The 25,879-nt window shown below is 51.1% G+C and overlaps 2 protein-coding genes across 6 annotated transcripts in view; one reads left to right on the plus strand and one right to left on the minus strand.

Annotated features, from left to right (window-relative positions):
- The window catches only part of CLUAP1 (clusterin associated protein 1), a 55,640-nt gene extending 40,305 nt beyond the window's left edge, over nt 1–15,335 (minus strand). For 2 of the 5 annotated variants that reach the window (XM_042864762.1, XM_042864760.1), the window contains exons 1-5: nt 15,291–15,335; nt 15,001–15,112; nt 13,002–13,086; nt 10,836–11,015; nt 9,694–9,789 (exon numbers count right to left, since the gene is read on the minus strand). In XM_042864762.1, the coding sequence (XP_042720696.1) occupies nt 9,694–9,789; nt 10,836–11,015; nt 13,002–13,086; nt 15,001–15,112; nt 15,291–15,312 (495 nt within the window). In that variant the 5' untranslated portion in view covers nt 15,313–15,335. Of the gene's footprint in view, nt 1–9,693; nt 9,790–10,835; nt 11,016–13,001; nt 13,087–15,000; nt 15,259–15,290 lie in introns of those variants that run through there. The other 3 variants (XM_042864759.1, XM_042864761.1, XM_042864763.1) reach the window with 3 other exon arrangements.
- Nucleotides 15,336–21,559: 6,224 nt separating this feature from the next.
- Nucleotides 21,560–25,482, plus strand: LOC122176222 (glucagon receptor-like). The gene is given in 15 exon segments (XM_042864575.1): nt 21,560–21,605; nt 21,608–21,748; nt 21,751–21,842; nt 21,920–22,016; nt 22,151–22,258; nt 22,446–22,567; nt 22,647–22,753; nt 22,827–22,983; nt 23,329–23,488; nt 23,626–23,686; nt 23,764–23,833; nt 23,941–24,029; nt 24,161–24,299; nt 24,527–24,568; nt 24,697–25,482. Coding segments are annotated over 15 exon segments (1,503 nt in total). The 3' UTR covers nt 24,769–25,482.
- The last annotated feature ends 397 nt before the right edge of the window (nt 25,483–25,879 follow it).

The raw sequence follows: 25,879 nt of genomic DNA on the forward strand, positions 1-25,879 counted from the left end.
CTTCTTGGAGAAACCCACACCAGTTTCCAGCAGGAGGCTCGGCCCTGCAGTCACACCTGCTTGCATTGCCAGGCAAATGAAGGGTGGTACTAAGGTAGAAACCCTTCCTTCCAGACCTGACTGCTGAACCAGTCAACCAAACTGAGAGGAGGATGCAGGCAGACCACAGCAGCTTCCCACACATACAGCTCCCTCCATTTATTTCATGGATGTTTGTAACAGCTTCCCTGTGTGTCTGTCACTGGGACATGTCCTGCAGCCCTATGAGAACTCCTGCAGGGAAAGCTTTAACCTGTAGCATCTCTTTTGAGGAAGGGCCCTGCAAATGGACACACTGAACAGGGCTGAAAAGAAGGTGGCTCACACCAGCGTGCTTGGAGAAAAGCAAAACATTCCACAAAGACTAGAAAGATGTTATGGAAAGCACTTCCTTTGAAACACCAAAGCTGGCTAATTACATCACTGAGCCATCAGCACACTGAAGAAAATGACTTCCAGGTAACAAACCTGCTCTGACACTCTGACTCCCCACAGGAGCAAACCAGGCATGCTTCCACAGCCCCCCTCGTCACCACCACTACTTCTTACCCTGCATGGAATACACTCTGACATGACAACTGGCACTTTTAAAGCTTGTGCTCGTGGGTACAGACAGGCTGTACACTTAAAGCAACCCAACGTTTGTACATTTAAAGCAATGTACTCTTCACAATTAGGTGTACTGATCAGAATGCATACTATAATACGCAAGAGGTTTCCTTTAAATTAACCATTAAAAATAGAGTTCTCAGGAGAGGTGAAAAATATAGAAAAAATTATTGATGCCAGAGGAGCTACGAAGCAGAACAATTTAGGACTAAGCCTGGTAATTACAACTTAGGAAAACAAACATATACAAAAGCAGAGAGGTATTTGTGGACAAACTGGCTGTTTACCACTTACTGGTGCTTCCTGTTCAAAGTGTTCAGAGCTCCCTGGCTATAGTTTTACATGATAAATACTAATTAAAAATCACGGAAGCCAAGTGTAAAATTATTTTTGATGAACCAAAGCTGACAATTATTAAAGAAAATGCACAAAAGCACATAAGAGATGACATTGGCTGGCACTTCTACCCACTCGGGATCAGCTATTTGGCACAGCGTGGAGCAGCTGAGATTTTAATTCTTCAAGTTTTGCATCTCGCTTTGGACGAAGCCAGTTGGAAGCACAACCAAACGAGCTGGCTGCCTGAGACCCAAAAACTTGGTTTTCTTTGGAAATGAGAATGTCATTAGGAAGTTGGGAAGCTGTCAGATCCCAGCCAGCTGCCTGCCCACCAGGCAGAGCCCAGAACCCAGCGTGACAGAGCACTGCCTATGGGGAGCAGAGCTGACCCTGAACGTGTTCTGCCCAAGTTGCACCAGCCTGGGCATCACGAGTGAAGACAAATTCCCTTAAAGCAAAACTGTACTGCAGTTGTTTCAGGAAACACCACTGACCCTGAAGCCTTCAAAACACCATCTGTGTAAATAATTTACTCAAGTGTCCATCCCTGCTGAACGCCGGTGCCCTGGCTCCCCCACCAGCTAACTCACTCCCACTGCATCACGTCCTGTTGGCACATCTCCCTGGGTGCACCAAGGCCATCCCAAACTCACAGGCTGCCTGGCTACCAAGTAATGTCACCACACAGAAAAGCCAAAGGCACAGAAAGCACAGCCAGGACAACGCTGCCATTCCTGCTAACGCACCCCACCACTGCCTTCAGAGGTATTTCCCCCCCCTCCAGGAGCTTTATCTATGGTTAAAAATGAAGAGCTGCTACTGCAAAAACAAGCCTAGCAATTATCCAGTGAATCCATTTCCAATCAGCTATAGTTTTCCATCACGGTGCCTCAGAAGCAGACAAACCAGGTCCTGGCATGCCTGATGAATGGGGAACAGGATGTACATCTTCTGAAGTGCAGTAAGGACTGAAGGCGAGTAATTAAGCACGACTGGCACACAAGTCACTCATGATAAATGTTGTGTAATACATGTATATCTTGTGCAGGTCTAGCAGAGGTTTCTAAACGTCTTTTTTGTCATAAGGAGCAGACACGAAAGCTTTCTTCCAATGTACAAGTCTCTGTACGAAATGTTTTCTGACCCCAAGTTAAATCCTGCCTGGCAAGCTGCAAGACTGCTGCATACATAAATACCTCCTCACCACCACCTTCTGCTGCCTTCAGGAAGCATTATATCCCACACTCTCTCCAAACACAGGTTTTGTAACTGCTGCTATCCGTGCAGGTCATAAAACTCTACTTTTAGACCATTCACTATTCAGAGAGTCCATTAACACGCACTGTGAGCCCATTTGGCCCAAACAGAACGCATCATTAGGCGGAGCTCTGCGTGAACAGGAAGGTAAGGAAGGGACGTTACAAGGTTCCTTCAGAAGGCCTTGATTATTTCTACTACCTAGCAGCCTATTTTCTTCCTCAGGAAATTAAAGCCCAAGCTAATTGAGGTTGCTGCTGTTTCCAGGCTCCCATGAAGCTGTGTCCCTGTATGTTCATCTCAGCAGCCCGCAAACAGACCCGCAGAGGCGTCCCCTGCCTCCCCTTGGAGCGGGGGCCCCAAAGCAGGAGGAGGCTAGCGATGCCTCTTCCAGCAAGAGGCCAATGAACATGCCTCCTGCAGCACAGCCAAAGCTGCATTGGTTTCCCATTCCAGGTAGAAATGGCCTTGGGCAGCACAGACAGCTGGGAGCGTGGTTTGTGTTTGTATAAAAGGATGAAGAGCAGAGTGCCCAAAAACGCAGGCTGGCAAAAGTCTGCTCAGCGTCTCCTTTCAAAGTGTTTCCTTTCCTTATTAGTTACAATAAAAGGAAGGCTTCAGGAAGGTTTATGATCTCTTCAGAAAGAAAAAGCAGCAGCAACAACACCAGAGCATGTTCCTCAGCATCTTTCACACCTTGACTACAGGCAAATGCCCCAGCAAAGCTGCAGTGAGGCAGGAACAGGCAGCAGGTGTGCAGCACAGCCAGCCAGAGACAGTTCAAACTCACAACTCACAGCAAGGCTGTGACTTCCCTAAGCACTGCCCTGCAATGTGGGCTGCTGTTCTCAGCAAAGCTTGGCCATGGGGTGGCTGCTGTGCTCAGGGACAGAAATACGGAGTGGCTCTGTGACACAAAAACAAAGGCAATTTAAGTCAGCGCATTTTCCCCTTATGTAATGGAAGTTTTGACACAGCCATATCTCGTGCCTGATGAAGGAAGGTTAGGAACAATGAGGAACTCGAACCTCACCAAGCATTCAGAACAGTGCTTGTGATTTAGCCCAATCATCAAGTGGAACTACTTGCAGTCATGCAGGCTTGGCAAATTCTTTGACATACAAAAGATGGTTTGGATGCAATTTTCTTCCCAGCCATGCTAGAATGGTTTGTCAAACCATCAGGCGCTGAGCTCCAGGCATTCAGATATCCCAGCTAGTTGATAAAACCTTCCCTGCACTGAAATAACTGGTTCACAAGATGCAAAGGTGCCACCTCTCTGTTTGCTAACGATGCTAAGCCAGATACTAATGGGAAGTTCATTAGAAAATCCTTTGTTATGTAAACCACGTAACCAAAAATGCTATATCCACATCATATATAGCCATGGTTCTGGTTAAAGCAATCCAAAGTGTAGGGCAGTCTCTGCTCGACTTCTCTGTACAACTGCAAGGTTTCATTTTGGCTTCTCCCTTTGCATTCATCCTCTTTGCTCAGAAAGAGTTAAGCTGGGCTTTGGTCTGAAGCAGCAGTTGGAAAAACCCACCTGCAGTAAGCCAGGTCATTCTCCAGAGCACTGGACATTTCAAGCCACCAATTTCCACTGGAAATCACTTTATCTCTGAGATGTGCGTGGCAACTTTGCAGCCAAAGCACAGGAAATGAGAGAAATTAGTTTACCCACTTCCCCCAGGCAGCACCAGGTGCCCAGAAGGAACATTTGGCAGATGGAAAATGCTTTCAGTGCTAAAACAAAACAATTTTTTGTAGTTAACTTTCATAGAGAACCGAAGGGAGCAGCTGCCATTCAGTGAGAGCCACCTCTGTCCTTACAGAGGCAGGCAGCACACAGCACCGAGTGGGGAGAGTGCTTTGGGGGCAGCTTTTCTGGCATTTAACTAATGCCATCTCAGTGCCACAGCTGGATCCAAATGCCTGTAGCTCTCCTGTGAGGTTAATCCAAGCACAACGCAAGCTGAAGTTGGAAAAGAGATTCTCAATGGCTGCATCAGTGCTGGAACAAACTTACACCCTGTGCATACATAACAGTAACACATTCCAATGGCCCTCACTTAGAAATGTATCCTCAGTAGACTGGGGAGCATTTTGGCTGTTAAGAGCTTTAATCTACACAATTACAGAAACTATTTCCACAAGAGGATAGTAGGGACTACACAGTTTCAAGGTCACACATGGAGTGAGAGCCAAGAAGAGAAGCAGCACACAGACCAAAGGGGCTGCCCAGCCTCAGCACAAGCAAAGTGCATCAAAAAAAAGACTATTACCACCTTTCTTCAGTTTTACACGGCTTAGAGCTAACTGAGATTTAGTAAATCCCCCCCTCAGAGACTGCAATTATTTCAGTTTGTGTGTGTTTTGGTCATCCTGAGCATTGAAAATGGTGCAAAGAGAGACAGGGAAGAAGAAACCTGAATAACAGACATGCATTCCTACTCCATACCCAAACAAACCCCAGCATTACCAACCTGAGGGGAGGAATAAAAGCTAGAAATCCAAAACTCCAAGTGCTTTGCTCTTCTTCCAAAGCTGGATATAAAAGCTGTGAAAAATCAGGGCCATACAGTCATGCAATGCAGAATTCGTCCCAGTAAGAGAGCAAAACAGAGCTAAATACATCTCTGTGCATAGAATTTGTGCTGTGCATATTCAAAAACAGACTCTTTGAATTCCAGCTTTCCAATCTCTATGCTTGGACTGCTAAGAGTGGAAGCAGCAAACTGTCTCGCCAAAGTTTGGGCCCAATGCATTTTAAAACCAAAAGGCTTTCTGTAGGGCTGTTCTCTGCTCCTTCTTCTCAAACATAAAACCTGGATTCTTAGTGAAGCCAAAAGGGACACATGTGACTTCCATCTGATGAGACAAGCATAGCTTTAGATACTTCTTGTTTTCCTGCAGAATCTTAACCAGCTGCATCACAGTTTGAACGAAGCAAAGGAGTGCCTGCAGGTTTTGATGCTTTGATCCCTGCAGTGTTCCTAAATGAAGCACTGGGTGACCTTTGGTGGCTGTTTTTAACGTTATAGATTAATTCTGAAAGCAATTTACATATATACCAGAACGCAGTCAGGAAATGATGGATTTATAAAGGCCTCAGAAAGGCACACTGCCACATTTCCAGGAAAACAAACACACTTCCCAATAAATACAGGCACGTTTACATCAACATGTATCTGCAACACATCTAATAGAGACTTTCCCTTAATAACTCTTCTCTCCTTCAGCTGAAATTTGTTTTCATTCAGAAAGTAATTTATTAAAGTGACCTATGGCTTGGAACAATCATTTACCTCATGCATAACAATTTTCCACACAGCTCCTATAGCAACTGTGTGCAAAAAGAGCTCCTCTAAAGAAAGGCAAGGTTGTGACACAAATTAGAGTCAATGTGTCTACAGGAAATAAAAATGAGTTTTACTTTACTTTTCCCAGTGATCTTTCCCCAGGAGGTGCAGAGACAAGGAAAACAGATGTGTTCAACCCATTAGTGCCAAATGCCAGCATTTCCTTTACAGCTACAGGAAAATGAAGCAGTCTTCACCCAGGACAGAAACAAGACCTCAGCTTAACTAAGCCTAGGTACTGAGATCCTCCATTTCAGCATTTGGAAATGGATGAATTGGAGGGGAGGAATAAAAAAAAAAAAAAAAGGAAGAGGTTCAGGGAACAAAAAAACCACCATGTTCTCTAATTCATTAGCACTGTATCACATCCATCAACACGTTTTAATATATGCAACAGGTTCAGCACATAAAATGTGATGAAGAAATAAACCCAACTGCTCTCCTATTGCTCTCTAACAGCACAATCTCTCCACCAACGCCATTCAGTGCGTGCATTACTTAGCCATGCAATGTCAAAAGAAAATAAGCAATGGAAACAATAATCTTCACATTAAAAAATAGTAAAAGTAACCTTCAAGGAATGGCAACTGATTTGCTATCTACACACAAGGCTCTAATTCCCCACGTGAGGTCACAACTCACAGCACTTCTGCCCACTTGAAACAGAGTGGGAAGGGCAGGCATAGGATCCCATCCCAGCAGGCTGTGGAGAAAAGAATCTAGGAAGGATAGTGTGAAATTACAGGCAATTCTTTCCTGCCCTCAGCACTGGCTGTTTAGAAATAACTGCAACTCCACCAGCTTCCACAGCCATTATCAGACTTAATGGCGATGGCAGAAAACAACTGCATTTGGCTCCCAGCCCCTCACTTGATGAGCTCATTTCATACTCAAGCGAGCTCTATATAGCTCAATTACTTTAAAATATTTGCAAGGCAAAATGAGGATGATGAAATCTAATCTATCAGGTTACAGGTAATGAATCACCTGTCCCAAGGTTACCATAAACCCCCTATTTTCCCAGTGACACCCTGCCCTCCTGCCACCAACTTCAGGTAGGAAATCCCCCTTAGAACCCTGAGGATGCTGCACTGTAGCCAGGATGGAGCTGCTGCTGCCAGGGGGCTGCTTTGGGCTGCCACACTGAGCTCCCTTTGCCCTCCTGCTGCTCACACACACACACGGGAATGGCAGGGCTGGCAGCTCCTGGCCCCACTGATGAGATGCTCACTTTACCTGGAAAGAAGTTCCTTTACAGAAGTTCATTGTGGAAACAGGAACATGGTAGAGAAGTTCTACAGGATTAAAACACAAAGCCTGTGGAGTTTCAACAGCTTTCAAAGGCTTTTGCAGCACAAAAGGCCAAGCAGCAAGCTGCACGGTGGAGTGCTGAGCACGCTGCTCAACCAGCTCAGCCCCACTGCTCCACAGAGCTGAGTTCACCTCCCACCTGTAAGCTTGCTCTGTGCTTCCCTCTCCTATCTGCTTCTAGATGCATAGAGCCACGTTCAAGTCTGAGGCACCATAGCTCTGCAAGGTTAGTGCTCCTGAACTGAATCACAGCTATAATGAATCAAAACCGTAGCATAGATGCTATCAGCAAACCATAAAACAGCATTTCCCCTTATTATTATTTAAGCTTTAGATGGGAAGAGAAAGCTATTAAATCTGTTTCACAAGCACAGAAGCTACAGCAGCCATATCCACTCGAGGGTGAGGTTTTTGCTCTGTGGCTCCTGGGAAGAAGGAAACAAAAGCTGGGGGAAACCTCTTCCATTAAGTCTCACTTCTGTTTTCCAACCTCTCCCAAAGGCACTGGTGTTCCTGCCTCCATCAGCTCCCCATGCAACAAGGGGCACGGCTGCCAAAAGCAGTCAATCTGCCCAGCACTGGTGTCGTGGCAATTCCCTGCTACAAGCAGTCTGTAAACAACTCAGAATAACAGCTTTAAGTTCAGCTCATTTTCGGGAGATTGCTTTCTCCAGCACATGGGCTGCAAATAATTTTCACAGCACCTAAACTGCCGTTTTGTAAAAAAAATAATAACAACAGGTATATTTTTGTGAAGAGCCTTCCAATTCCTAGCAGAACACAAATTCTTCATCCCTTCCTATCAATTCACACGTTCATTATAAGATTGAACACATTTGCCAGAAAGAAAAACAAAACGAAGAGATCCCAGTTAAAAACACTCTGTGTGAAAGTGCTTGAATTGCTCCCATTTTACAACATCCTCTCAGCAGAACGGGGCACACAGCCCCAGGGAAGACCATTACCCACTGCACTCCCAGGCACAGGCCCAGCACTGGTTCCACCCCAAAGAGGCCATGGCTACTACTGGCTTTTATCCCTTTCTCTTTCAAACACTGCAAGTGCAGAGTCCTCGTTTGCAATAAAGAAACTGACAGCAACAAGAACCAAAAGATGAGTAATCACCATCACCAGTAATCTTTAGAAGGCAAGCATAAAGCCACGCAGCTAAAGGGAAAGCTGCTTAGTGCAACCTTGTGGCTCTGTAACCCCAAAACAAACGGGGTTTTCAGCTCCAACAAATTGCTCAGAAGGCTGAAGCCAGGAACAAATCACAGGAACACAGCATCACAGCTTCTGTGCTGCACTCTGTTGTGCTTTTAAGATACAAACTCAGAGCTAACGAGGCAGAAGCAGAGGTTGTCTTTCCCATGGCAGGATTTCCTGAAGATAACAAATCCAGTCCGTCAGACCTTTTTGCAAGATGTAAACTGAGCACCTCTGTAAAATCCATCAGCTGCAGCTCGTGCCCTCAGTCATTACGTCATGAGAAAGACACTCTGTAGAGTAAATAATCAATTGTCCTTTTACAAACTGCCCCTTCAACAGAATAATGCTGAAGATCTCTTAATGGGTGCAAGGAGAAGTGGCTGCAATGAAGCACTCATCCAGCTCTTGATTTGTCATTCCATGTCCTCAGTGCTCTGCACTCGTGCAAGTCCCTTTTTGAAGGTCCACTACTGCAGTCACTTGGGCTCCTAAAGGCCTCAATTTTAAGAGATAAAACAACGCTCAATTTCAAAGCAATGCTTAATGACTTCTTAAACATGTGGACCTGGCCTGTACCTGACCTTTTAGCTGAGTTCCAAGAGGTGCTGCCTACACTAACAGCACAGCTTAATGTTCTAAAGCAAACATTAACACATTAGGTGGTCTTCATGTGAAAATTATTTCAAAGCCAGGATATTAAGTAAAGAATACCAGGCGAGAAGTAACAGATTAACCATTCTGTAAGACTTGTCTATGTTGAATTCAGGTGGATTATCACTCCTCTATCCCTTCTAAAAATATTCATGTCTTTCATGTGGCATATCTGTCATATCTTGCAGGAGAGGCAATGCTTCACACAATCTCTGCACTTCACCAAGAAGGATTTAAGAGCATTAGCTGCCAAGGCACGCAGCCTGCTGCCCTTGCAGGATGTGCTTCCCACAGCTCAGATGTTACAAACCTGAAGATGACCAAAAAATGATGCCAGAACTTCCAGGGCTTCCCTTGTCTAAGTGTCTATTATCAGTAAACAAATAACCTCCAGCATTACAGATAAGCACATTAGAGAAACAAATTGAGAGATTTATTGGCAAAGTTTGATGGCACGTCTGTGACTTCATGCAGTAGCTGGTGATTTTACAATTAAACTGAAAAATCTGTACCCTGCAGGCTTTCCATGCCTTTCAATTACTGTAACAGAAATAATGAGCCTTGCACTTGGATAACTCAGAGCATTAATAATTTATCTTTCCAAATATATCTATCAGCACTGCTAGAACATAAACACAAAGTCAATATTTCCAAACGGTTCTACAGAGGTTACTTCAGTTTTCTTCTAAAGGAGAAATGCCAAACTGTTCTCTCAGTTTCACTGCAATCAAGTATTAATAAAACCTGAGTATTAATATGAGTGGGAAGAGAACACAAACTTTGACCCATTCCTTCAAGCAACACAATACTCATTTCAGATGCAGCTGTCACAAGCAGCTGCTCCGCTTTCTGCACCTTTCTCCTCTGCAGCATCTAGTGAACAAATGTTCTTATCCACTCCCCATGATGTACTTACCCTCAGCTCTACCTCTTTACCAAGTAAGTCGTACAGACTTGCTCCTTTGGAGGTGATTTCAGAAGCAAGCTGCCTAGCTGCCTTCAAGTCAGCAATCTGGAAACACAGCAGGAGCACAGAATAGTAAAAGAGCATTCACAGTATCACAAAGAAAATCAATAACAGATTTTTCTTATTTTTGTGTTAAAAAAGGAGGCCAGCACAGAGACTGAAGCTCTGCCACAGCACTGAAGTTGTCCACTGGAGTCAGATTAAGCCCACCTCTGGGCTTAAACTTGGCCTTGGTTAGGCACCATTTAGACACAGGCTGCCTGGTGAGACCCCAGACACTTCAGGTCAGTGATAAAACCTCCTCAAAGCTGACTCAGCCACGTGTTGGTTCATGTGCTACTCATGGCAAACAGAAACATCTTCTCCTTCATATGCACAGGTGTGTACACCAAAAGGTATGTGAGCAGGACAGTGTGTAAGCACTGAGCAGGGATCATCTAGAAGTGGTTTTCCACGTGATCTCTCTGAGGTGCTTTCCTCATAAAGAGGAATAATTGTGGTTCTGCCATCTTTTCAAGAACAGCAGTATTACAGTCTAACAGGCAGACACCACAGAGCATTGCTATAAAATAATCAAATTCTATATCAGGATATAGGAGAGGAGCTAAAAGTAACAAAAGGCAGCAACAAGAACTCTTGTTTAACACAGCGTGGCTTTCTTTAGTATCTCAGGAAGGCATTTAAGGGCTTGCATGGCTTTGATGTCTGTTAGGATAATGTGGAGATTCCCTTTTTGTTCAGTGCAAACTGGCCCAAAATCCAATGTTCAGTCAGTCTTCTGGAAGCTCGCACCGCCGCAGTGATGTTAGTAGACAGAAAATCACCTTCATCCTTGTGCACTCCAACATCTCTACAATTTTAACAGCATTTCAAAACAATTGTAACCAATTTGGTGCCACTATTTCTTTGTACTATGCTTCTGGATATGAGGACACAGAGATTAAAACAAGTCCTGCAGTGCAGCCAAGACAAAGCCATCCAACTTCCTTGTGAGAACGTTCTCTGCTTACATCTCAGACAGAAAATGCATTTGTTTTGCACAGGTTCACACAACACAACCTGCCTACACCAAGAGTACAAGTTTTCCTTACTTTTGAGCCAAGATCAAACTTGAATTTGCTGCTTTCTTCTTCAGTGATGTCTGTGCACTCCACTCCCTCCGTGTTCATCGCACTGTAAAGCACAGAGGTGACCTTCAGCAGCTCTCTCACTGCATAGCCATCTGCCTGGTACAGCTTCTTGGTGTTGAGCTTTATGTGGGCCTTGGTAGCCTTTGGAAAGAAAGAAACCATCACACCACAAAGAACAACAAAATCTCCATTTGCCTCCTCTGACTTCACTCAGAAGCTCCCACTGGAGGCACTTGTCTGCTTCAAATAAATCTTCCTGTTTGGAAAGAGATTTTCTTAACCATATCACCGTGGTTTCTGAAGAAATCTTTCTGAGATGTGTGTACTTTCTGTATGCCAGAACATTTGCAGATAATTGCCAGAACGAAAAAACTCAAACTATTCATTAATTCTTCCCCATGTGAAGATCAGCAAAAGCCCTGTGCACCACTTAAACTCAAATTAAGTTTAAGTGGAATGTAAGTGCTGCCCAGGCCTTGTGATGATGCTGCAGAGAGGTAAATTTCACCCTTAACGAGTTACAAGAATAAGATCAATTATCCTAATTTAACTGCCTTCTCTTCCAGCAGTAGCTTCAGAGTATTTTATTGTTTCTCAAATTATTCCCTGTTACAACATTACTGACTTCATTCTCTTGCCTTCCATCTCTGTAAAGAAAAAAAAAAAAGTCATTAAAAATTACAATACCCTCTTTTTATACTTCAAAATAGCGAAGGAGAAAAGCGAGCATCATAGAAACCACGCATCTGTCAGAGAATGGACACAAGTGTGGTCCTTGCACCCCCTGCCAAGTGGCTGCACCTGCCTCATGCATGCAGCACAGTGAGAAGAACAGGTTATTGATGCTGTGCACTCCGAACAGGGCCACTGTGAGACCTGCAGTACAAAAACGCTCCATCGTTTTGGAAAATATTGGCTGCCACGACCTCAGCTGAACCAACATGGAACGAGGAAAGCCAAGCATGTGCTCTTCCCCTCTCCTTCAGCAGAAGGGATCTAAAAAAACTGAATCGTGGAAACAGCGGGGATTCAATTTTAAGAGAAGTTTGTCATTAAGTGGACAGAACCTGTTAAACATCCACTGCACAAAGAAAACCTACACACCACGCCATGAAGGATGTGGTTAAAGACAGGAATTCCAATTTCAGCTCCATTCAGCCTCAAGAGAGAAAAATCAATGTCAAGCAAAAAGAAAAAAAATAATGTATTTCACTCAAAGACAATTTAGGAAAACAGAGGCAAAGCCCACATAGAACCACATGTATTTCCCAGACTGCCATAATGGCACGGCTTGTTCAAGCAGGCAGCCTCATGTCTGAGGTGTAGCCTGCTATTTTACAGCAGTGGTAAAAGATTTGTGCTGAGCAAAATATGCCTCAATCTCATGAGAAGGCATGCACAACAGAATGCTAAAGTCTGATTCGATACCATAAGGAAAACGTGGCACCCAAAATTGTCTGTACATAACCAAGAATCTCTTCTGAATCTGTTTTAAATAGATCCTCTATATCTTTCACTCTTACCTTTTTTCTTCCACTCCAAGAATGCAGTGATGAGGATTAACACCGTTTTAGCATTAGATGAGCAGCTCCTGATTGTGTAAAGCCAGATGCAACAGCACAAGACCTCAGTAAGAACCCGACCTCTGTGCAAGCTCAGGGTCACTGCCACTGCAGGATCCCACAGGGCCTCGATTTGGAGCCATGCAAACACAAACCCAAGGGAGCACCAGGCCCCAAACAGCCTCTGAGTCAAGCAGGAACATTCCTACCAACCTACTCCTGTGACTCAAATGAAACTACACGCAGGGTTAGGGATGGAGTTGTATTGCTTCTATCACTGCAGCAGCTGAAGCTTTACTATCAGTAAGTCCTAAAATAAAGTTCCCTCTGCCTTCCTCTTCCTGTTTCTTTTTTTTTTTATTTTCAATCCTGAGCAGAATACTCTGGTCAATTTCAATTTCACAAGCTGGATGTGATTACTTTGGAGAGGAAACAATGCTGCTTGCTGTTTGACATACATCACAAGCATACAGTACAGCTCAGCCAAGGAACCTGTAAGGGATTACGGCAAAATCATCCACGCCAACATGGAACAAGCATTTCAGTGGGAAATAAGCTGACGTACCATGAACTGAGCTACAGCCTTAATGAAGAAAACCCGGTCCTGTTCTGTCTCAACATCAGGGGGAATGTCAGACTGAGGTTCATACCTGTGGAAGCACACATGGATTCGGATGAGAAATTCACGTGCAGGTTAAGGAAACTGCTTCACCTGAGAGGCAAAGAAGTGAAAAAAGCCAACATGTATGAGCCTGGCAAACAGCTCCTGCTGCAGCTAGGGCTGTCAAGGCCCCACGGTGCCATGCTGGGGCTGTGCCCAAAACGCACAAGTTGTAAAGCCTGAGATGTTTCTCCATCAGGAATTGGTCCTTTGGGACACTAAATATGTATTTTCAATCAGGGTTCTGCAAAGGAGCAAAATGGAGTTCGCAATATCAAGTCCAGGAAACGCCTAGAAAATAACCTCCTACTTAAACCACAAAGAGCTGACAGCAACCAAACTGACCTCCATCACCTGTGGCTCCACAATTCAAAACCACCAGGTTAATATTGCCAGCTTTCAGGTGCTGAATGAAAATGCCCTGTGCCAGCTTGCTATTGCTGGCAGTAACAAAGCCAGACGTGTTTCCAGCCTCTCAAAGTACTCAAGAGTGAGGTCCCTGCCCTCAGAGATCCTTCCACAAATATTACTTTCAAATCCAAATGAAACACAAAGAAAAGAAAACAGGCTGAAAGTTTGTGAACTGCTTTTAAAAAAACATCAGTGAAATGCAGAAGCTTCTAGAAGTCACCACCCTACAGGATCCAGGGAAGAAAAAAGAGAAATTCCTGAGATCTTATAAAAGGCTTTCAGATTTCCAACATTCAGGCAGACAAAAAACCCCAATCTTCTCTTTCAAATCATGTTTGCAATTAAAAGCAAGGTATGTGCAAAGCATCCTCTGTGCTCTAAAGTGGAATCAAAAGGCTTCTTGAGCAGAAAAGCTGCCTGTCACTGCATGAGCCTTACTCTGAACAGAGAGGGATGCTGGCGTTCAGTTGAGGTTTGGTCTGAAATGAAATCACCTCCTCCTGAGCTCAGGGCTGTCAGCAATGTTACAACACACCAGTTTGAGCTTCGTAAGCACGTGGGCACATTAAAAAATGCTATTTTAAAGAGCAGCAGCTTTAATTTCTGTCAATTGTCGTGTGGTGGAACTGCTACAAACCATGAGGGAACTTCGATTCATGTTCTGAAACATGAGGTGAAGGCAACAAGTAACGCAGGCCCTGTGTGTAACAGGGTAAAGAATGTGTAGGTAACTCAATTCCAGCACTTTTGAATCATTTTATAAGTATTCCCCTATTTTCTTCTATTACTATTGTGACAACATTCAGGAAACACATCCATTACACTTAGATTCCCAGCTGTTACATTAATTACAAATTCAGGCCAAAGAAACAGCAATGAGGCAGGCAGTTCACTGTAATATTGCAAGTTAGGAGCAGCTTTGGTTATTTTTCCACTCACGTGGAGGAAAGAAGATAACTTGATTAGGAAGTCACGTCCCATAAACACTTAAACAAAGTTTGTCTGTGGGTTTGGTGGCTGTAAAAGTACAGCAGGACAGCAGTAGGTGAGCATCTCTTTTTGAAACAGCACAGACGCTAAACGAGGCCGAGGCAAAGCAATGGCAACCGCAACAAGCTCGAAATTGCGCCTCGAGGGGCCGCCACTGCGCATTGGCACAGCTGGGGAGCGGGGTCCTTTCAGTGTCTAAAGGGGCAGTAAGGAGGAAGGGGAAGGCCTATAGCAGGAGCTGCCGTGGCAGGGCGAGGGGAAACTGTTTAAAAGGAAAAGAAGGGGGATTTAGATTAGATATAAGGATAGCGATTAGACAGCGAGGCACCAGCACAGGCTGCACAGAGAGCTGACCGTGCCCCGTCCCTGCAGACCGCCAGGCGAGGCCGGGCGGGCTGTGAGCCGTGGGCGCCCCTGCTCAGGGGATGGGAGCAGCCGGGCTTTGCGAGGCGGTTCGGCGCGCACGGAAGGCATCTCGGCACACCGCACAGAGCGAACCCACCTCCTCACCAGCCACAGCAGCAGCTCGGCCACCAGCGCGAAGTTCGGCCCGTGGAAGTTCTCCATGGAGACGAGGCGGGGATAACCCAGCGCCCGCAGCATCTCGGCCAGGTCTGAAAGAGAGCGCGCGGCGGGGCTGAGGCCTACCGACATCGGACGGACCTCGACAGCCGACCCCGTCACGTCACTACACAACGCTCCGCGGAGCGACAGAGGGATTTGGAAAGAGCTTCTCCGTAAATCGCAGCCGCCCCCGGGTCCCGCCGTGCCCGCCCGCCCCGCGGAACTCACTCCGCACATCGCGGTACGACATCGCGCCAGGCCGCGCCGCGCGTCGCTATGGCAACGCGCTACGGCGCGGCGGAGGGACCAAACTTAGGCGGAAAGCAAAGAACCTGGGCATCCTGAAAGCTGAACGTGAGGCAGCAGTGAGTGATCGCAGCTGGAAACAAATGGGATTCTGGGCTCCATCAGCAGAGGGGTGGCCAGCAGGGACAGGGAGGTGACCGTCCCTCTCTGCTCTGCTCTTGTGAGGCCCCATCTGCAGCACTGCGTCCAGGGCTGGAGCCCCCAGGACAAGAAAGACAGGGAGATGTTGGAGAGGTGCAGGGGAGCCACAGAGATGATCAGGGGCTGCAGCACCTCCCCTATGAGGACAGGCTGAGGGAGCTGGGCTTGTTCAGCCTGGAGCAAAGAAGGCTGGGGGTGACCTCATTGCAGCCTGCAGTACCTAAAGGGAGACTACAAAAAGGAGGGGAGTCAACTCTTGGAAAGGGTGGATAACAGCAGGACAAGGGGAAATGGTTTGAAGTTGAAAGAGGCAGGATTGAGGTTGGATGTCAGAGTGAAGTTCTTTGCAGAGAGAGTGGTGAGGTGCTGGAACAGCTGCCCAGAGAGGCTGTGGATGCCCCGTCCATCCGTGGAGGTGTTCAAGGCCAGGTTGGATGGGGCCCTGGGCAGCCTGGGCTGGTGTGAAATGGGGAGGTTGGTGGCCCTGCATGTGTCAGGGGGTTGGAGATTCGTGATCCTTGAGATCCAGCCCTGGCCGTTCTGTGATTCTGTGGTCTGTGCTCTAAGGGGATTGGCCTGGTTTCATCAGGCCGGCTCTGCAGTTTGGAGAAGCAGTGCTCCACTTGCCAGCTCCAAGCACTCGAGATGTGAGATTTATCACCCAGTTGGTGATAAATGTGCTGCTCACCTCAGCTCTTCCTTTCGTACTCAAACACGAATACCAGGCAGCACAAATGTGCTACTGGAGTGGGTGCAGCTTTGGAGCAAACTGAGGTGCACCGACGAGCAAACCACAGCTGCAAAGCTGTGCCCATACCACAGCATGTAAGCCCACCTCCATGGCCACAGCTCCCCATCTCCCATGGCCACAGCACGGCCCAGCTCACACCTAACGGCTTTTTCTCCTTCACCACTGCAAAAGCTGGAGATTTTGTTGGAAAAGAAGCTCCTGAAAAGAAGCCAGTGCAAACCATGCCTTGGCTTGTGCAGCAGGGAGGGAGATTTCTGCAGCCAACAAGGAGATGGATGGGGAAGGTGGTGCAGTCTCAGTGCAGGGACAACCCGACCTTGCAGCATGCATCTGCTTGCTTCTTCCCAAAGTCCAAAGAGAGAAAGAGCAATTTGGTCACATCTGCCCACATGGGATCCCCCTGCAGCCAAGAGAGCTTTCTATTGCTTTGCCCCATTATCATCATTTTAGAACCAGAGGGATCTCACCAGTCTCACCTTGCTCCTCCATCAGCCACCATCTCCCTTTTTGGTTGTTTATTTTCATTTTTAGAGCTCTACTGTTCTTTGCAGTAGAATGGCAATGCTTGACATTGAAGTTACTCTCATATCCCTGTAGCCAAATTCTCACATCCTCACATCGCAGCACCTGGCACATTGTCCTTAAGCATTTCTTTTCCATAATACTTTGTGGAGAGCTGCTGCTTCGCATTGCTCCCATCACATGCAGCCCAGAGGAGCAGCTGAGATTCCTGTGCCAGATCACTGCAGCAGGGACTTCTGATACTCAAAGATCCCAAATGAACTGTGCTCAGCAGCAGGCAAGCCATGCGGGGCAGCTTGGGGACAATTCGAGGACACTTTGGGTGCATCCTGGAGACACTTTGGGGTGTAGGAGCACAGGAACAGGAGCTGTGGTCACAGAGCCCTCCTGGGCAGGCTGAGCCATGGCAGCAGAACTGTGCCCATATCATATGCAGGAGGCTCCTCTGTGCCCCAGCTTCATCCAAACCCTCACCCTGCCTTGAAACTTACGTATCTAAAGCTGAAAAATGTTTACATGTATGTATATTATTATTAATGAGAGGAAGAAAAGGCTTGGGTTGCATCTCATGTCTCCAGAAGAAAGGATGGGACATGTAAGGAGCAATTCTGAGCTAAGGAGGATGGGGGTCCCCACAGCTGGGGGAGGAAGACACAGCGCAGCTTATGCCAAGGGACCCCAGGGATGTGGAGCTCTGCCTCTGGGGAAGGGAAGCATCCAGGAATGTCATGCTCCCAGTAATTACTTTGCACGGCAGCTCCTGCCTGTGCTGGCGTTAAGGGAGCTGGGAGAGCCAAGCAGCAGCCCATGTATCAAGCAGAAGGGGTAATAAATCAACCGCCTGCTTGATCACTCAGCAGATAAGCGAGAGAGGCTACTTAGGGTGAAAAGCATCCCCAAGCAAATAGACTTCCAGATCTATTCCAGGCTTTGTCTGACGGATGGGGACAGCAGGCACCGGGCTCCCAGCAGTGAGGAGCACAGTGATATTCCCACCCTCCAGCAGCTCCCTTCAAAGCTGGGTGACAGCGGCCCTGCCTGAAGCCAGCTGGAAGAGCTCATCTCCCCTGCATTCACCTCATTTTGGGGTGCCCAATGTAAGGTGCCTTGGCACAGCTGCATTTACTGGCAGCGTGGGGCTGGAAGCCCAGGTCATCACCACTGCCATGGGAAAGGATCCTAAATCACATTCTGTTCATCGAAAGTTATGGTCTTTCCAGCAAAGCCAACATTTTGGCTGCTGACCTCCATGGAAGGATGGTGGTGGAAAGCCCTGCCCAGCAGCAATTCCTGCTGCAGTGAGGAACTGCAGGAGATGCAGCTCGGCTAAAGCTGGGTTTGTAGAGTCCTTGAAAATCCTTTATTTTTGCAAAGCCCTTCCAGTTTTACAAGAGAGTACAGGGATTGGAGGCTGCAGTGCTCCCACCTCTGCTCCCACGTCGGTGCTGGAGATGCCCTTGCAGCAGGGCTGAGTCTCTTGGGACAGCAGCAAGTGTGCATTTGGGTAAGGAGCAATGGGATCCTGCAGGCTGCCCAGCTCCCAGATTTTGGGGAGCAACATCTGCCAGGTATGTGTGTTGCATTTATCCCATCCTGCTGGGCCAGCCGGGAAGACAGCAGCGGATGGGATGAGATCTGCTTAAATAGGTGGGAATGGAGAAGTCCCACCCAGCTTCTGAATGGGCAGGAGCAAAATGAGAACTCTCTCAGCCCTGAATTACGGATGCTGGGGTTACAGCGGCCGCACCACGGTGTGAGGATGCAGCACTGCCTGCTGAGCCCTGACATATGGAGAAGGGCAGGCTGTGCCCTTCTGCAGAGGACGGGTACAAAGAGTCCAGCTCTGGGGCAGGATGTGAATATAGATGATTTTCACAGAAGTTCTTGATCTTATCGCTCAGCCTTCCTGTCTGAACGAGGCGAGAAACTCGGTGGAAGAGAGGGGGATTTGGGCAGCTCTGACTGCAGAGCTGTGACCCAGGTTCTGCTGCAGGCCGCTGGGAGTGATGCCAGATCCAACAGCAGCCCTGTGAGCCCAGCACAGATCTGTCAGAGCAGGCGGTGGGGCAGGGAGTGTCGCAGCCTCCCCAGGGGCACGGCTCCATCCCATACACGTGTGTCCCTTGGGATGCAAGGACTCACCTGGTGCGTGCTCAGGAAAGCATCTCTCCCTGTCCCCCAAGGCTCTGTGCCCACCAGCATCTCACAAAACTACTTTTAGTGGGAATAAATTCTCTGCAAAACCCACAGATCCACATGAAATCCATAATGATCCCACCAGTGGGAAGGGTTGCAGAGGTGCTCGGCTGGTACTGTCCTACTGTAAGAAAGACTCTCCAGCATCTAATGGCACAAAAGGCTGCTTTTCCCCTGCTCCTTGCAGGAATACCCCAGGGCACCACCCTTATGTGGGCACAGGGCAGTGAGCGGTGCTTCCCAGAGGGCAACGAGAGCTGTGAGCCGCCCCACGCTCCGTGCTGAGGAAAGGGAATTGCTTTGGGGTGAGTTTGGAGGCAGAAGCATTAATTCTGATGGTGGTGCACCAGGAGCACTGCTGGGGGATGTGGCGGCACTGGGTGGGCACTGTGCTGCTCTGGGCTCTGGCAATTCTGGAGATTTGTTTTCAGCATCCATCCCTGCCTGAGCCAGGGAGATGTGAGCAGGATCCAGATCGTGCTGAATGCGTGCAGAACCGTCTGACAGGAGCAAAGCCCAGGGCGAGCAGCTCTGAGCTTCCACAGATGTGCTTCCACAGCGCTGCACTGCACTCTCACAGCTACCTTTGATAGCACCACCTGCTGATATAGAAATACTTTGCTTTTTAAGCGACCAAAGCCCATCCAGAGCTCAGGGCAGGCGTGCAGAGCAGAAGCCCCAGTGCACAGCCCCATGCTGATGCTAGATTTCTGTACCCAGAGAAGCTCCAGCACCCTTTTCTGAGAAGTTCACTGAATAATTGCAAATCAGGATGTGTTGATTTCTGTTCTGCGAATTGCTGCTGTGTGAGGACCAACAGTGCTGCTGCACTCAGGCTGTGCCTCTGCTCGGTGCTCAGCTCCCCCAGGCACCGTGGGGCTGCACACGACGGGATGTGGGGCACAGATGTAGAGGGCCCACACAACCCTAAGCAGGGACAGGGACACTGCTGTTCTGGAACAGTGTGGGGAGATGGAGCTGGCTCACATCCAGCCACGCTCAGCGGTGCCCCATGGCCAGGATCCAGCCCAGCTGAACCGCAGTTGCTATGGAGACCCTGCCTGAGGGCATCAATATGGAGAGGCACGGTGAGTTCCTCGTGTCCCTGCTCCACCGGCCCCAAAAGCCGAGCTGCATCCAGCCCTGGAACACGGGAAGCCCAGTCAGTGGCCCTCATGGCCAAAGAGTGCCAGCAGCCAGCAGCCCTCCTGCTCCCAGGGGACCCTGCAGGTGTGTTCCAGACAGCCGAGCATCCATGTGTGCTGGCACCAACCACTCTGCTGTGGGATGGCGGCCTCATGATGCAGGGCCATGGGGAGCCTGACCCCATCCCAGCCCCAAATGTGTGCCCCGGCGTTCTGCTGTGCCCCAGGCTCCCAGCACAGCCACATCGCAGCAGCTGTCTGCATCCAGGAGGAGAACAGCAGAGCCCCGGGGAAGCAGCACAGCAGCAGCGCCCCATGGCCACGTGCCTCCTGCTGTCCGTGCTGTTATCCCCACTTCCAGCAAGGCTGCTCTGGGGGGAAGAGCCCTTCTGGCCCAGCGAACACTGCCTGCAGACACAAACACTCCTTTGCATCGCCCTGTAGGATTTGCAGCATCCCACAGTGGCGTGGTGGGCAGCACCGTGCTGTGCCCTGTGCTCAGTGATGCTTGTGCAGAGAAGCCCCACGGCATCCACCTTCCATCTCCACCCCACACTGCACACACCAGACACAGGGCCACTCATTTCACGAGTAGATTTCTGGGCTGGGGAGGGCACCCCGAGGGCACACATCCCCCTGGGCAGCAGGTTGTGTTTCACTCCGAGCAGCAAATCCTCAGCCCTCCTTCGTTTCACTTGAGCAACAGATGCAGCTGCTAATTGCTCTGAGCTGCTTCCCTTGTGCAGAGCCCACCGGATTGGTTTCAGGGTAAACATCACACCCTTTGCACAATGAATCGATGCCATCGATGTATTTAGGGACACCCTGTCCCACCTGCTTGCCCCACGCTTTGTCCCCGCACTGCCTGCCAATGACTTTGGTGGACACCCCGGTCCCCCAGCACTGCTGCCCGCTCCCTGTCCCCATGGGTGAGGTGACCCCAGCAGCACCCCACTAAAAGACAGCCACCACAGCGGGCACAGCACCCCGTGCCCCTCCCTGGGCTGTATTCAAGGGGTCCGCACCCCTCACCCCTCTGTCACCACCTCTCCAAGGGCTCAGGGGACCCCTTCTCATCCTCGCCTGTTCCCCCCCCCCCTTCCCCACTGAGCCGCGCTCTCGGTGGGGCGGCCTTCATTGAGCCCCGGGAGGCGGTGCCGCCCCCACTCCCTCCCTCCCCCTTCCCCCCCCGTCGGGGCTCGGCGTTGGTGGGAAGCGGCGGGGCCGCATTCGCCGCCCGTTCGCTGCCGCGTTCGCGTCGCTGAGCCCCGGGCTGCGGAACGGCCGCGCACGGTAAGGGAACGGGGGGCTGCGGGGGGAGCCGTGCTGAAATGGGGGGGTGCGGGGAGATCGGCACCCCTCGGGGGTACTGGGAGCCGGGTAGGGAGGCTGCGGGGGGGCTCAGCCAGGGGGATGCGAGGCGAGGGAGAGCTCTGATGGGAGGGAGAGCTCTGGGGGGAAGGCTCCGGACCCCAGTGGCACCCGCCGTGCCCCGGCCCCGCCGCCGACCACCTGGGGCAGCCGGGCTGCGGGGAGCGGTGCGGTGCGGTGCGGTGCCGGCTCCCCGAGGTGTCGGGGTCCGGCAGGGACACGGCCCGGGGCTGAGCCGGGACCAATTGCGGGGAGCAGAGCGCCGGACCCGGCACAGCCATGAGAGACGCCCCGGGTCCCGGGTACCTCGTGCATCTCGCGTGGATGTGCCTCTTCTCTGCCGTGCCGGTAAGGGGCGGCCGTGGGGACCGGAGCTAGGGGAGGGTTGCCCTCGGGGCGTCCCTCTGAGCCGCTCTGCGCCGCAGCACGGCGCGGCCAAGGTGCTGGAGAGGACCTTCGAGGAGTGGATGCGGTACCGGGATGAGTGCCTGCGGAGGATGGCGAGCGAGCCCTACCCCGCAGGTACGGCTGGCAGCGGGGCCGCTCCGGGTCACAGCGTCACGCCCCGAGGGCTGCGGGTCTGCGCGCCTCGTGTGGGGCAGCGGGGGGTCTGAGCTGCCGGCATCCGACTGTCGGCTTCTCCCCATCGACCCAAGGGCTTTTCTGCAACCGCACGTTTGACATGTACGCCTGCTGGCCCGATGGCAGCCCCGGCACCGCCGTCAACGTCTCCTGTCCCTTCTACCTGCCCTGGTTTGAGAAAGGTGACGCTGAGCCGCGGCCGTCCCATAGCTGGGGCTGTGGGGCCTGGGGCTGAGCGCGGTGGGTCGGGATGAGAGGGGCCGGGAGCACGTGTGGCACGGGGAGGGCAGTGAGAACATAGTGCCTATGGGTGCCCACTGCCATCTGGGGGCTGGGCACCCCGAGGAACTCTGTGCTCCGTGCCCGCAGTGAAACACGGGTTGGTGAGCCGGCGCTGCGGTGCTGACGGGCAGTGGGTGATGGTGAACGGCAGCCAGCCATGGAGGGACTACTCACAGTGTGAGGAGGAGCTGGAGGATGGCGCCGAGGAGGTGGGAGCCCGGGTGGGGTGGGGGCACTCCAAGGTACATGGCGGGCAGCGGGTGCTGAAATCACAGGGCTCGCCTGCAGGAAGGCGCCCGCAGGCTGATGGTGAGCTTCAAAGTGCTGTACACCGTGGGCTACGCGCTGTCACTCCTCACCCTCATCTCTGCTCTGCTCGTCCTCACCGTCTTCAGGTAGGAGCAGGGCTGCGGGCCATAGCGTGCCCTGGGTGCAGCTGAGGGCTGCTGACCCCACGGCTCTCCCCAGGAAGCTGCACTGCACCAGGAATTACATCCACGCCAACCTGTTTGCCTCCTTTGGGCTGCGGGCCACCTCGGTGATGGTGAAGGACGCGCTGCTGGAGAGGCGCTGGGGTGCAGAGGTGCTGCAGGTGGCCGATTGGCAGGCACTGCTCAGCCACGAGGTGAGGGCATGGGGGGGTGTGGGTGCATCCGGAGGGTGGGTGAGCTCTTGGGCCGTGCACCCAGCCCATGGGCCGTTGGTGTGTCCGTGCAGCCTGTGAGCAAGTTCCTGAGCCGCTCAGGGATCCCATAGGCAAACTTTGGTGCTGTTTCCCCACTGTGGCTGAGCACTTTGTGCTCCCGTTCATTGTGAGGGAGCTCTGAGGGATGCATGTACCTCACAGCGGAGGCTTTGGTGCACTGTGCAAACCCTGGCTGAGCTCTTGGGGCATCCTTGCGTGTGGTGGGTGAGCTCTTGGGGCACCCCATGGACGAGCCCCCAGCCCCACGCCGTCTCTCTGTGACAGGCAGCACTGGGCTGTCGTGCAGCACAGGTGTTGATGCAGTACTGCATCCTGGCCAACCACTACTGGTTCCTGGTGGAAGCCGTCTACCTCTACAAGCTGCTGATCGGTGCAGTCTTCTCTGAGAAGAATTACTACCGGCTGTACCTGTACCTGGGCTGGGGTAGGAGCCACCCGGGTGCATGGTGGCATGGGACCGTTCCTGTGCCCCACTGCTGCCCCACAGTGTCCCCAGCCTGGGGCCGGTTTCTCAGCTCAGGCGGGTGCTTGGTTTTACAGGGTGTGCTGTGTGACTTGCAGGGACCCCAGTGGTGTTTGTGGTGCCCTGGATGGCCGCCAAGTACCTGAAAGAGAATGCAGAGTGAGTGGCTGTTTGTGGGGCCTCATCCTGCACCCCAGCACCTTGCAACCACACCTCTGTCTGTGTCTCGTGGGCAGGTGCTGGGCGCTGAACGAGAACATGGCATACTGGTGGATCATCCGCATCCCCATCCTGCTCGCCTCCATGGTAGGAAACCCCTGCGACAGTGCTGGAAGCTGGGGCAGCCCCTGGCTGGGGTTGGGGTGAAGGGAGGGATGGCCCTGCTCCATGGATGCCCCGCACTGTCGCCCCAGATCAACCTGCTGATCTTCATGCGGATCCTCAAGGTGATCCTGGCCAAGCTGCGCGCCAACCAGAAGGGCTACGCCGACTACAAGCTGCGGTGAGCGGGGGCAGCAGGGCAGCCTGTGCTGCTTCCTCCATCCTGTGCCTCATTACATGAGAACCCTGAGCTCCAATAAGAGCTGCTCCCTGCTGGCTGCCGTGCCCATGGGAAACCTTGCCCTCTTTCAGGCTGGCCAAAGCCACGCTGACACTCATCCCCCTCTTTGGGATCCACGAAGTCGTCTTCATCTTTGCCACCGATGAGCAAACCACGGGCATCCTGCGCTACATCAAGGTCTTCTTCACCCTCTTCCTCAACTCCTTCCAGGTGAGGTGGAGCCACAACCCATCCCTGTCCTGGGCCATAAGAGTTGGGGGCCCTATCTCCCTTCCTTCTGCCCCGATGGTGACCCAGCTTGGAGACAAGGACAGCCCCCTCTCCCCAACCCACGTGGGCAGTTGGTGTGCCTGCACTGGGAACGCTCTTAGGGACGGCCCCAAAGGCAGCACAAAGCCCCCATCCCAGGGGACTCACAGCCATCTTTGTTTCCCTAGGGGTTCCTGGTGGCCGTGCTGTACTGCTTTGCCAACAAGGAGGTACGTGGCTCTGGTTTTGGGTCGGGGCTGTGGAACGGAGTAGCTTCAACTGTGGCTCATGGGGGTGGGTGCTCTGCTCGTGCTGGGAAGGGCATTGCCAGGGAAAAGCCATGGGTATCTCACCCCAGGTGAAATCAGAGATGAAGAAGAAGTGGCAGCTGTGGAAGCTCGACCACCCCACGCTCTGCTGCACGCAGTGACAGCAGCACTGCAGGGCTCTGCTCCTGCTGGAGGATCCGATTCCAATGCACACAGTGAGGGAGCAGCCACCAGCAGCCCCACGTGCGTGTGCAGAGCTGCAAGGAGCAGAACCTGCTGCCACCAGGCCCAGCCGTGCACTGGCACCCTACCTGTGCTGGCTCCAGTCACATCCCGAGCTGTGCCAGCACCACACTGGGCATTGCACTCCTGCTCTCCTCACCTAAGCCAGGGCCACCTTGCCACCTCACTGCACCGAGGTGCTGCAGCAGCTGCTCACCACCACCCTGCACAGAGCAATGCAACCCCCACCAGCCTCTTCTTGTCCTGCCAGCTGCCAGCTCTCCTCCCCAGCACTGCACCGCAGCACCTCCTGCAGCAGCCTGAGCCCTGACACTGCATCGGCTGCAGCAGGAGCTCTCTTCCCAGCTCTGGTGCCCCCATAAAAGCTGATTGCAGCAGCCTCCCACCCCCAGCCCCTCACTCTTCCCTTGGGTAGCAGAACAGGCCTGCTGCCGAGGCCGCAGCTCCCATCACACAGCGCTTTGCTGCTCCAGCAGCAGGGAGGAGGCAGCTCTTACTCCCAGCTCCATGCAGGTGAATACGGGCGGTTCTCCATCCCTGGGAGCATGGCCCAGCCCTCGGGAAATGCAGAGGTTGGAGGAGGCTGCACCAGGCTCTGTGGCTGAGGAGGAGGTTTGCCGGACAGCTGTAACCCCTGTGAGACCATTTTGCACACTGACTCTTTTCAGATGTAAATAAAGGTTTATTTTTCAGCAAGCAGAGCATGCCACTCGTATGCTCTGAGGGAGGGAAATGGCTCCTGGGCACTGGGATAAGTGCAAGTGTACACATACAGCTGAATTTATGTACACACTGCTGGCTCCAGGACAATAAACAGACAGGAAGAGCACAGGGGCTCTCAGTACCTGTGCCCAAGATGGCACCGTATTCCTTTTCCTTGGGTTACGTTACAGGTGACACGAGGAGGAAAGCAGCAAAATAAACCAATATAGTGATAAATAACCCAAAGAGCACCTACAGCACACAACAGGCCTGCCTGGCACAGAGCGAGGAGCTTCTGGACAGGACAGGATTGCTGCCTGGCTCCCT

Source organism: Lagopus leucura, unplaced genomic scaffold (assembly GCF_019238085.1).
Source record: "Lagopus leucura isolate 7727_CA_CO unplaced genomic scaffold, USGS_WTPT01 Super-Scaffold_760, whole genome shotgun sequence".
Lineage (NCBI taxonomy): Eukaryota > Metazoa > Chordata > Aves > Galliformes > Phasianidae > Lagopus > Lagopus leucura.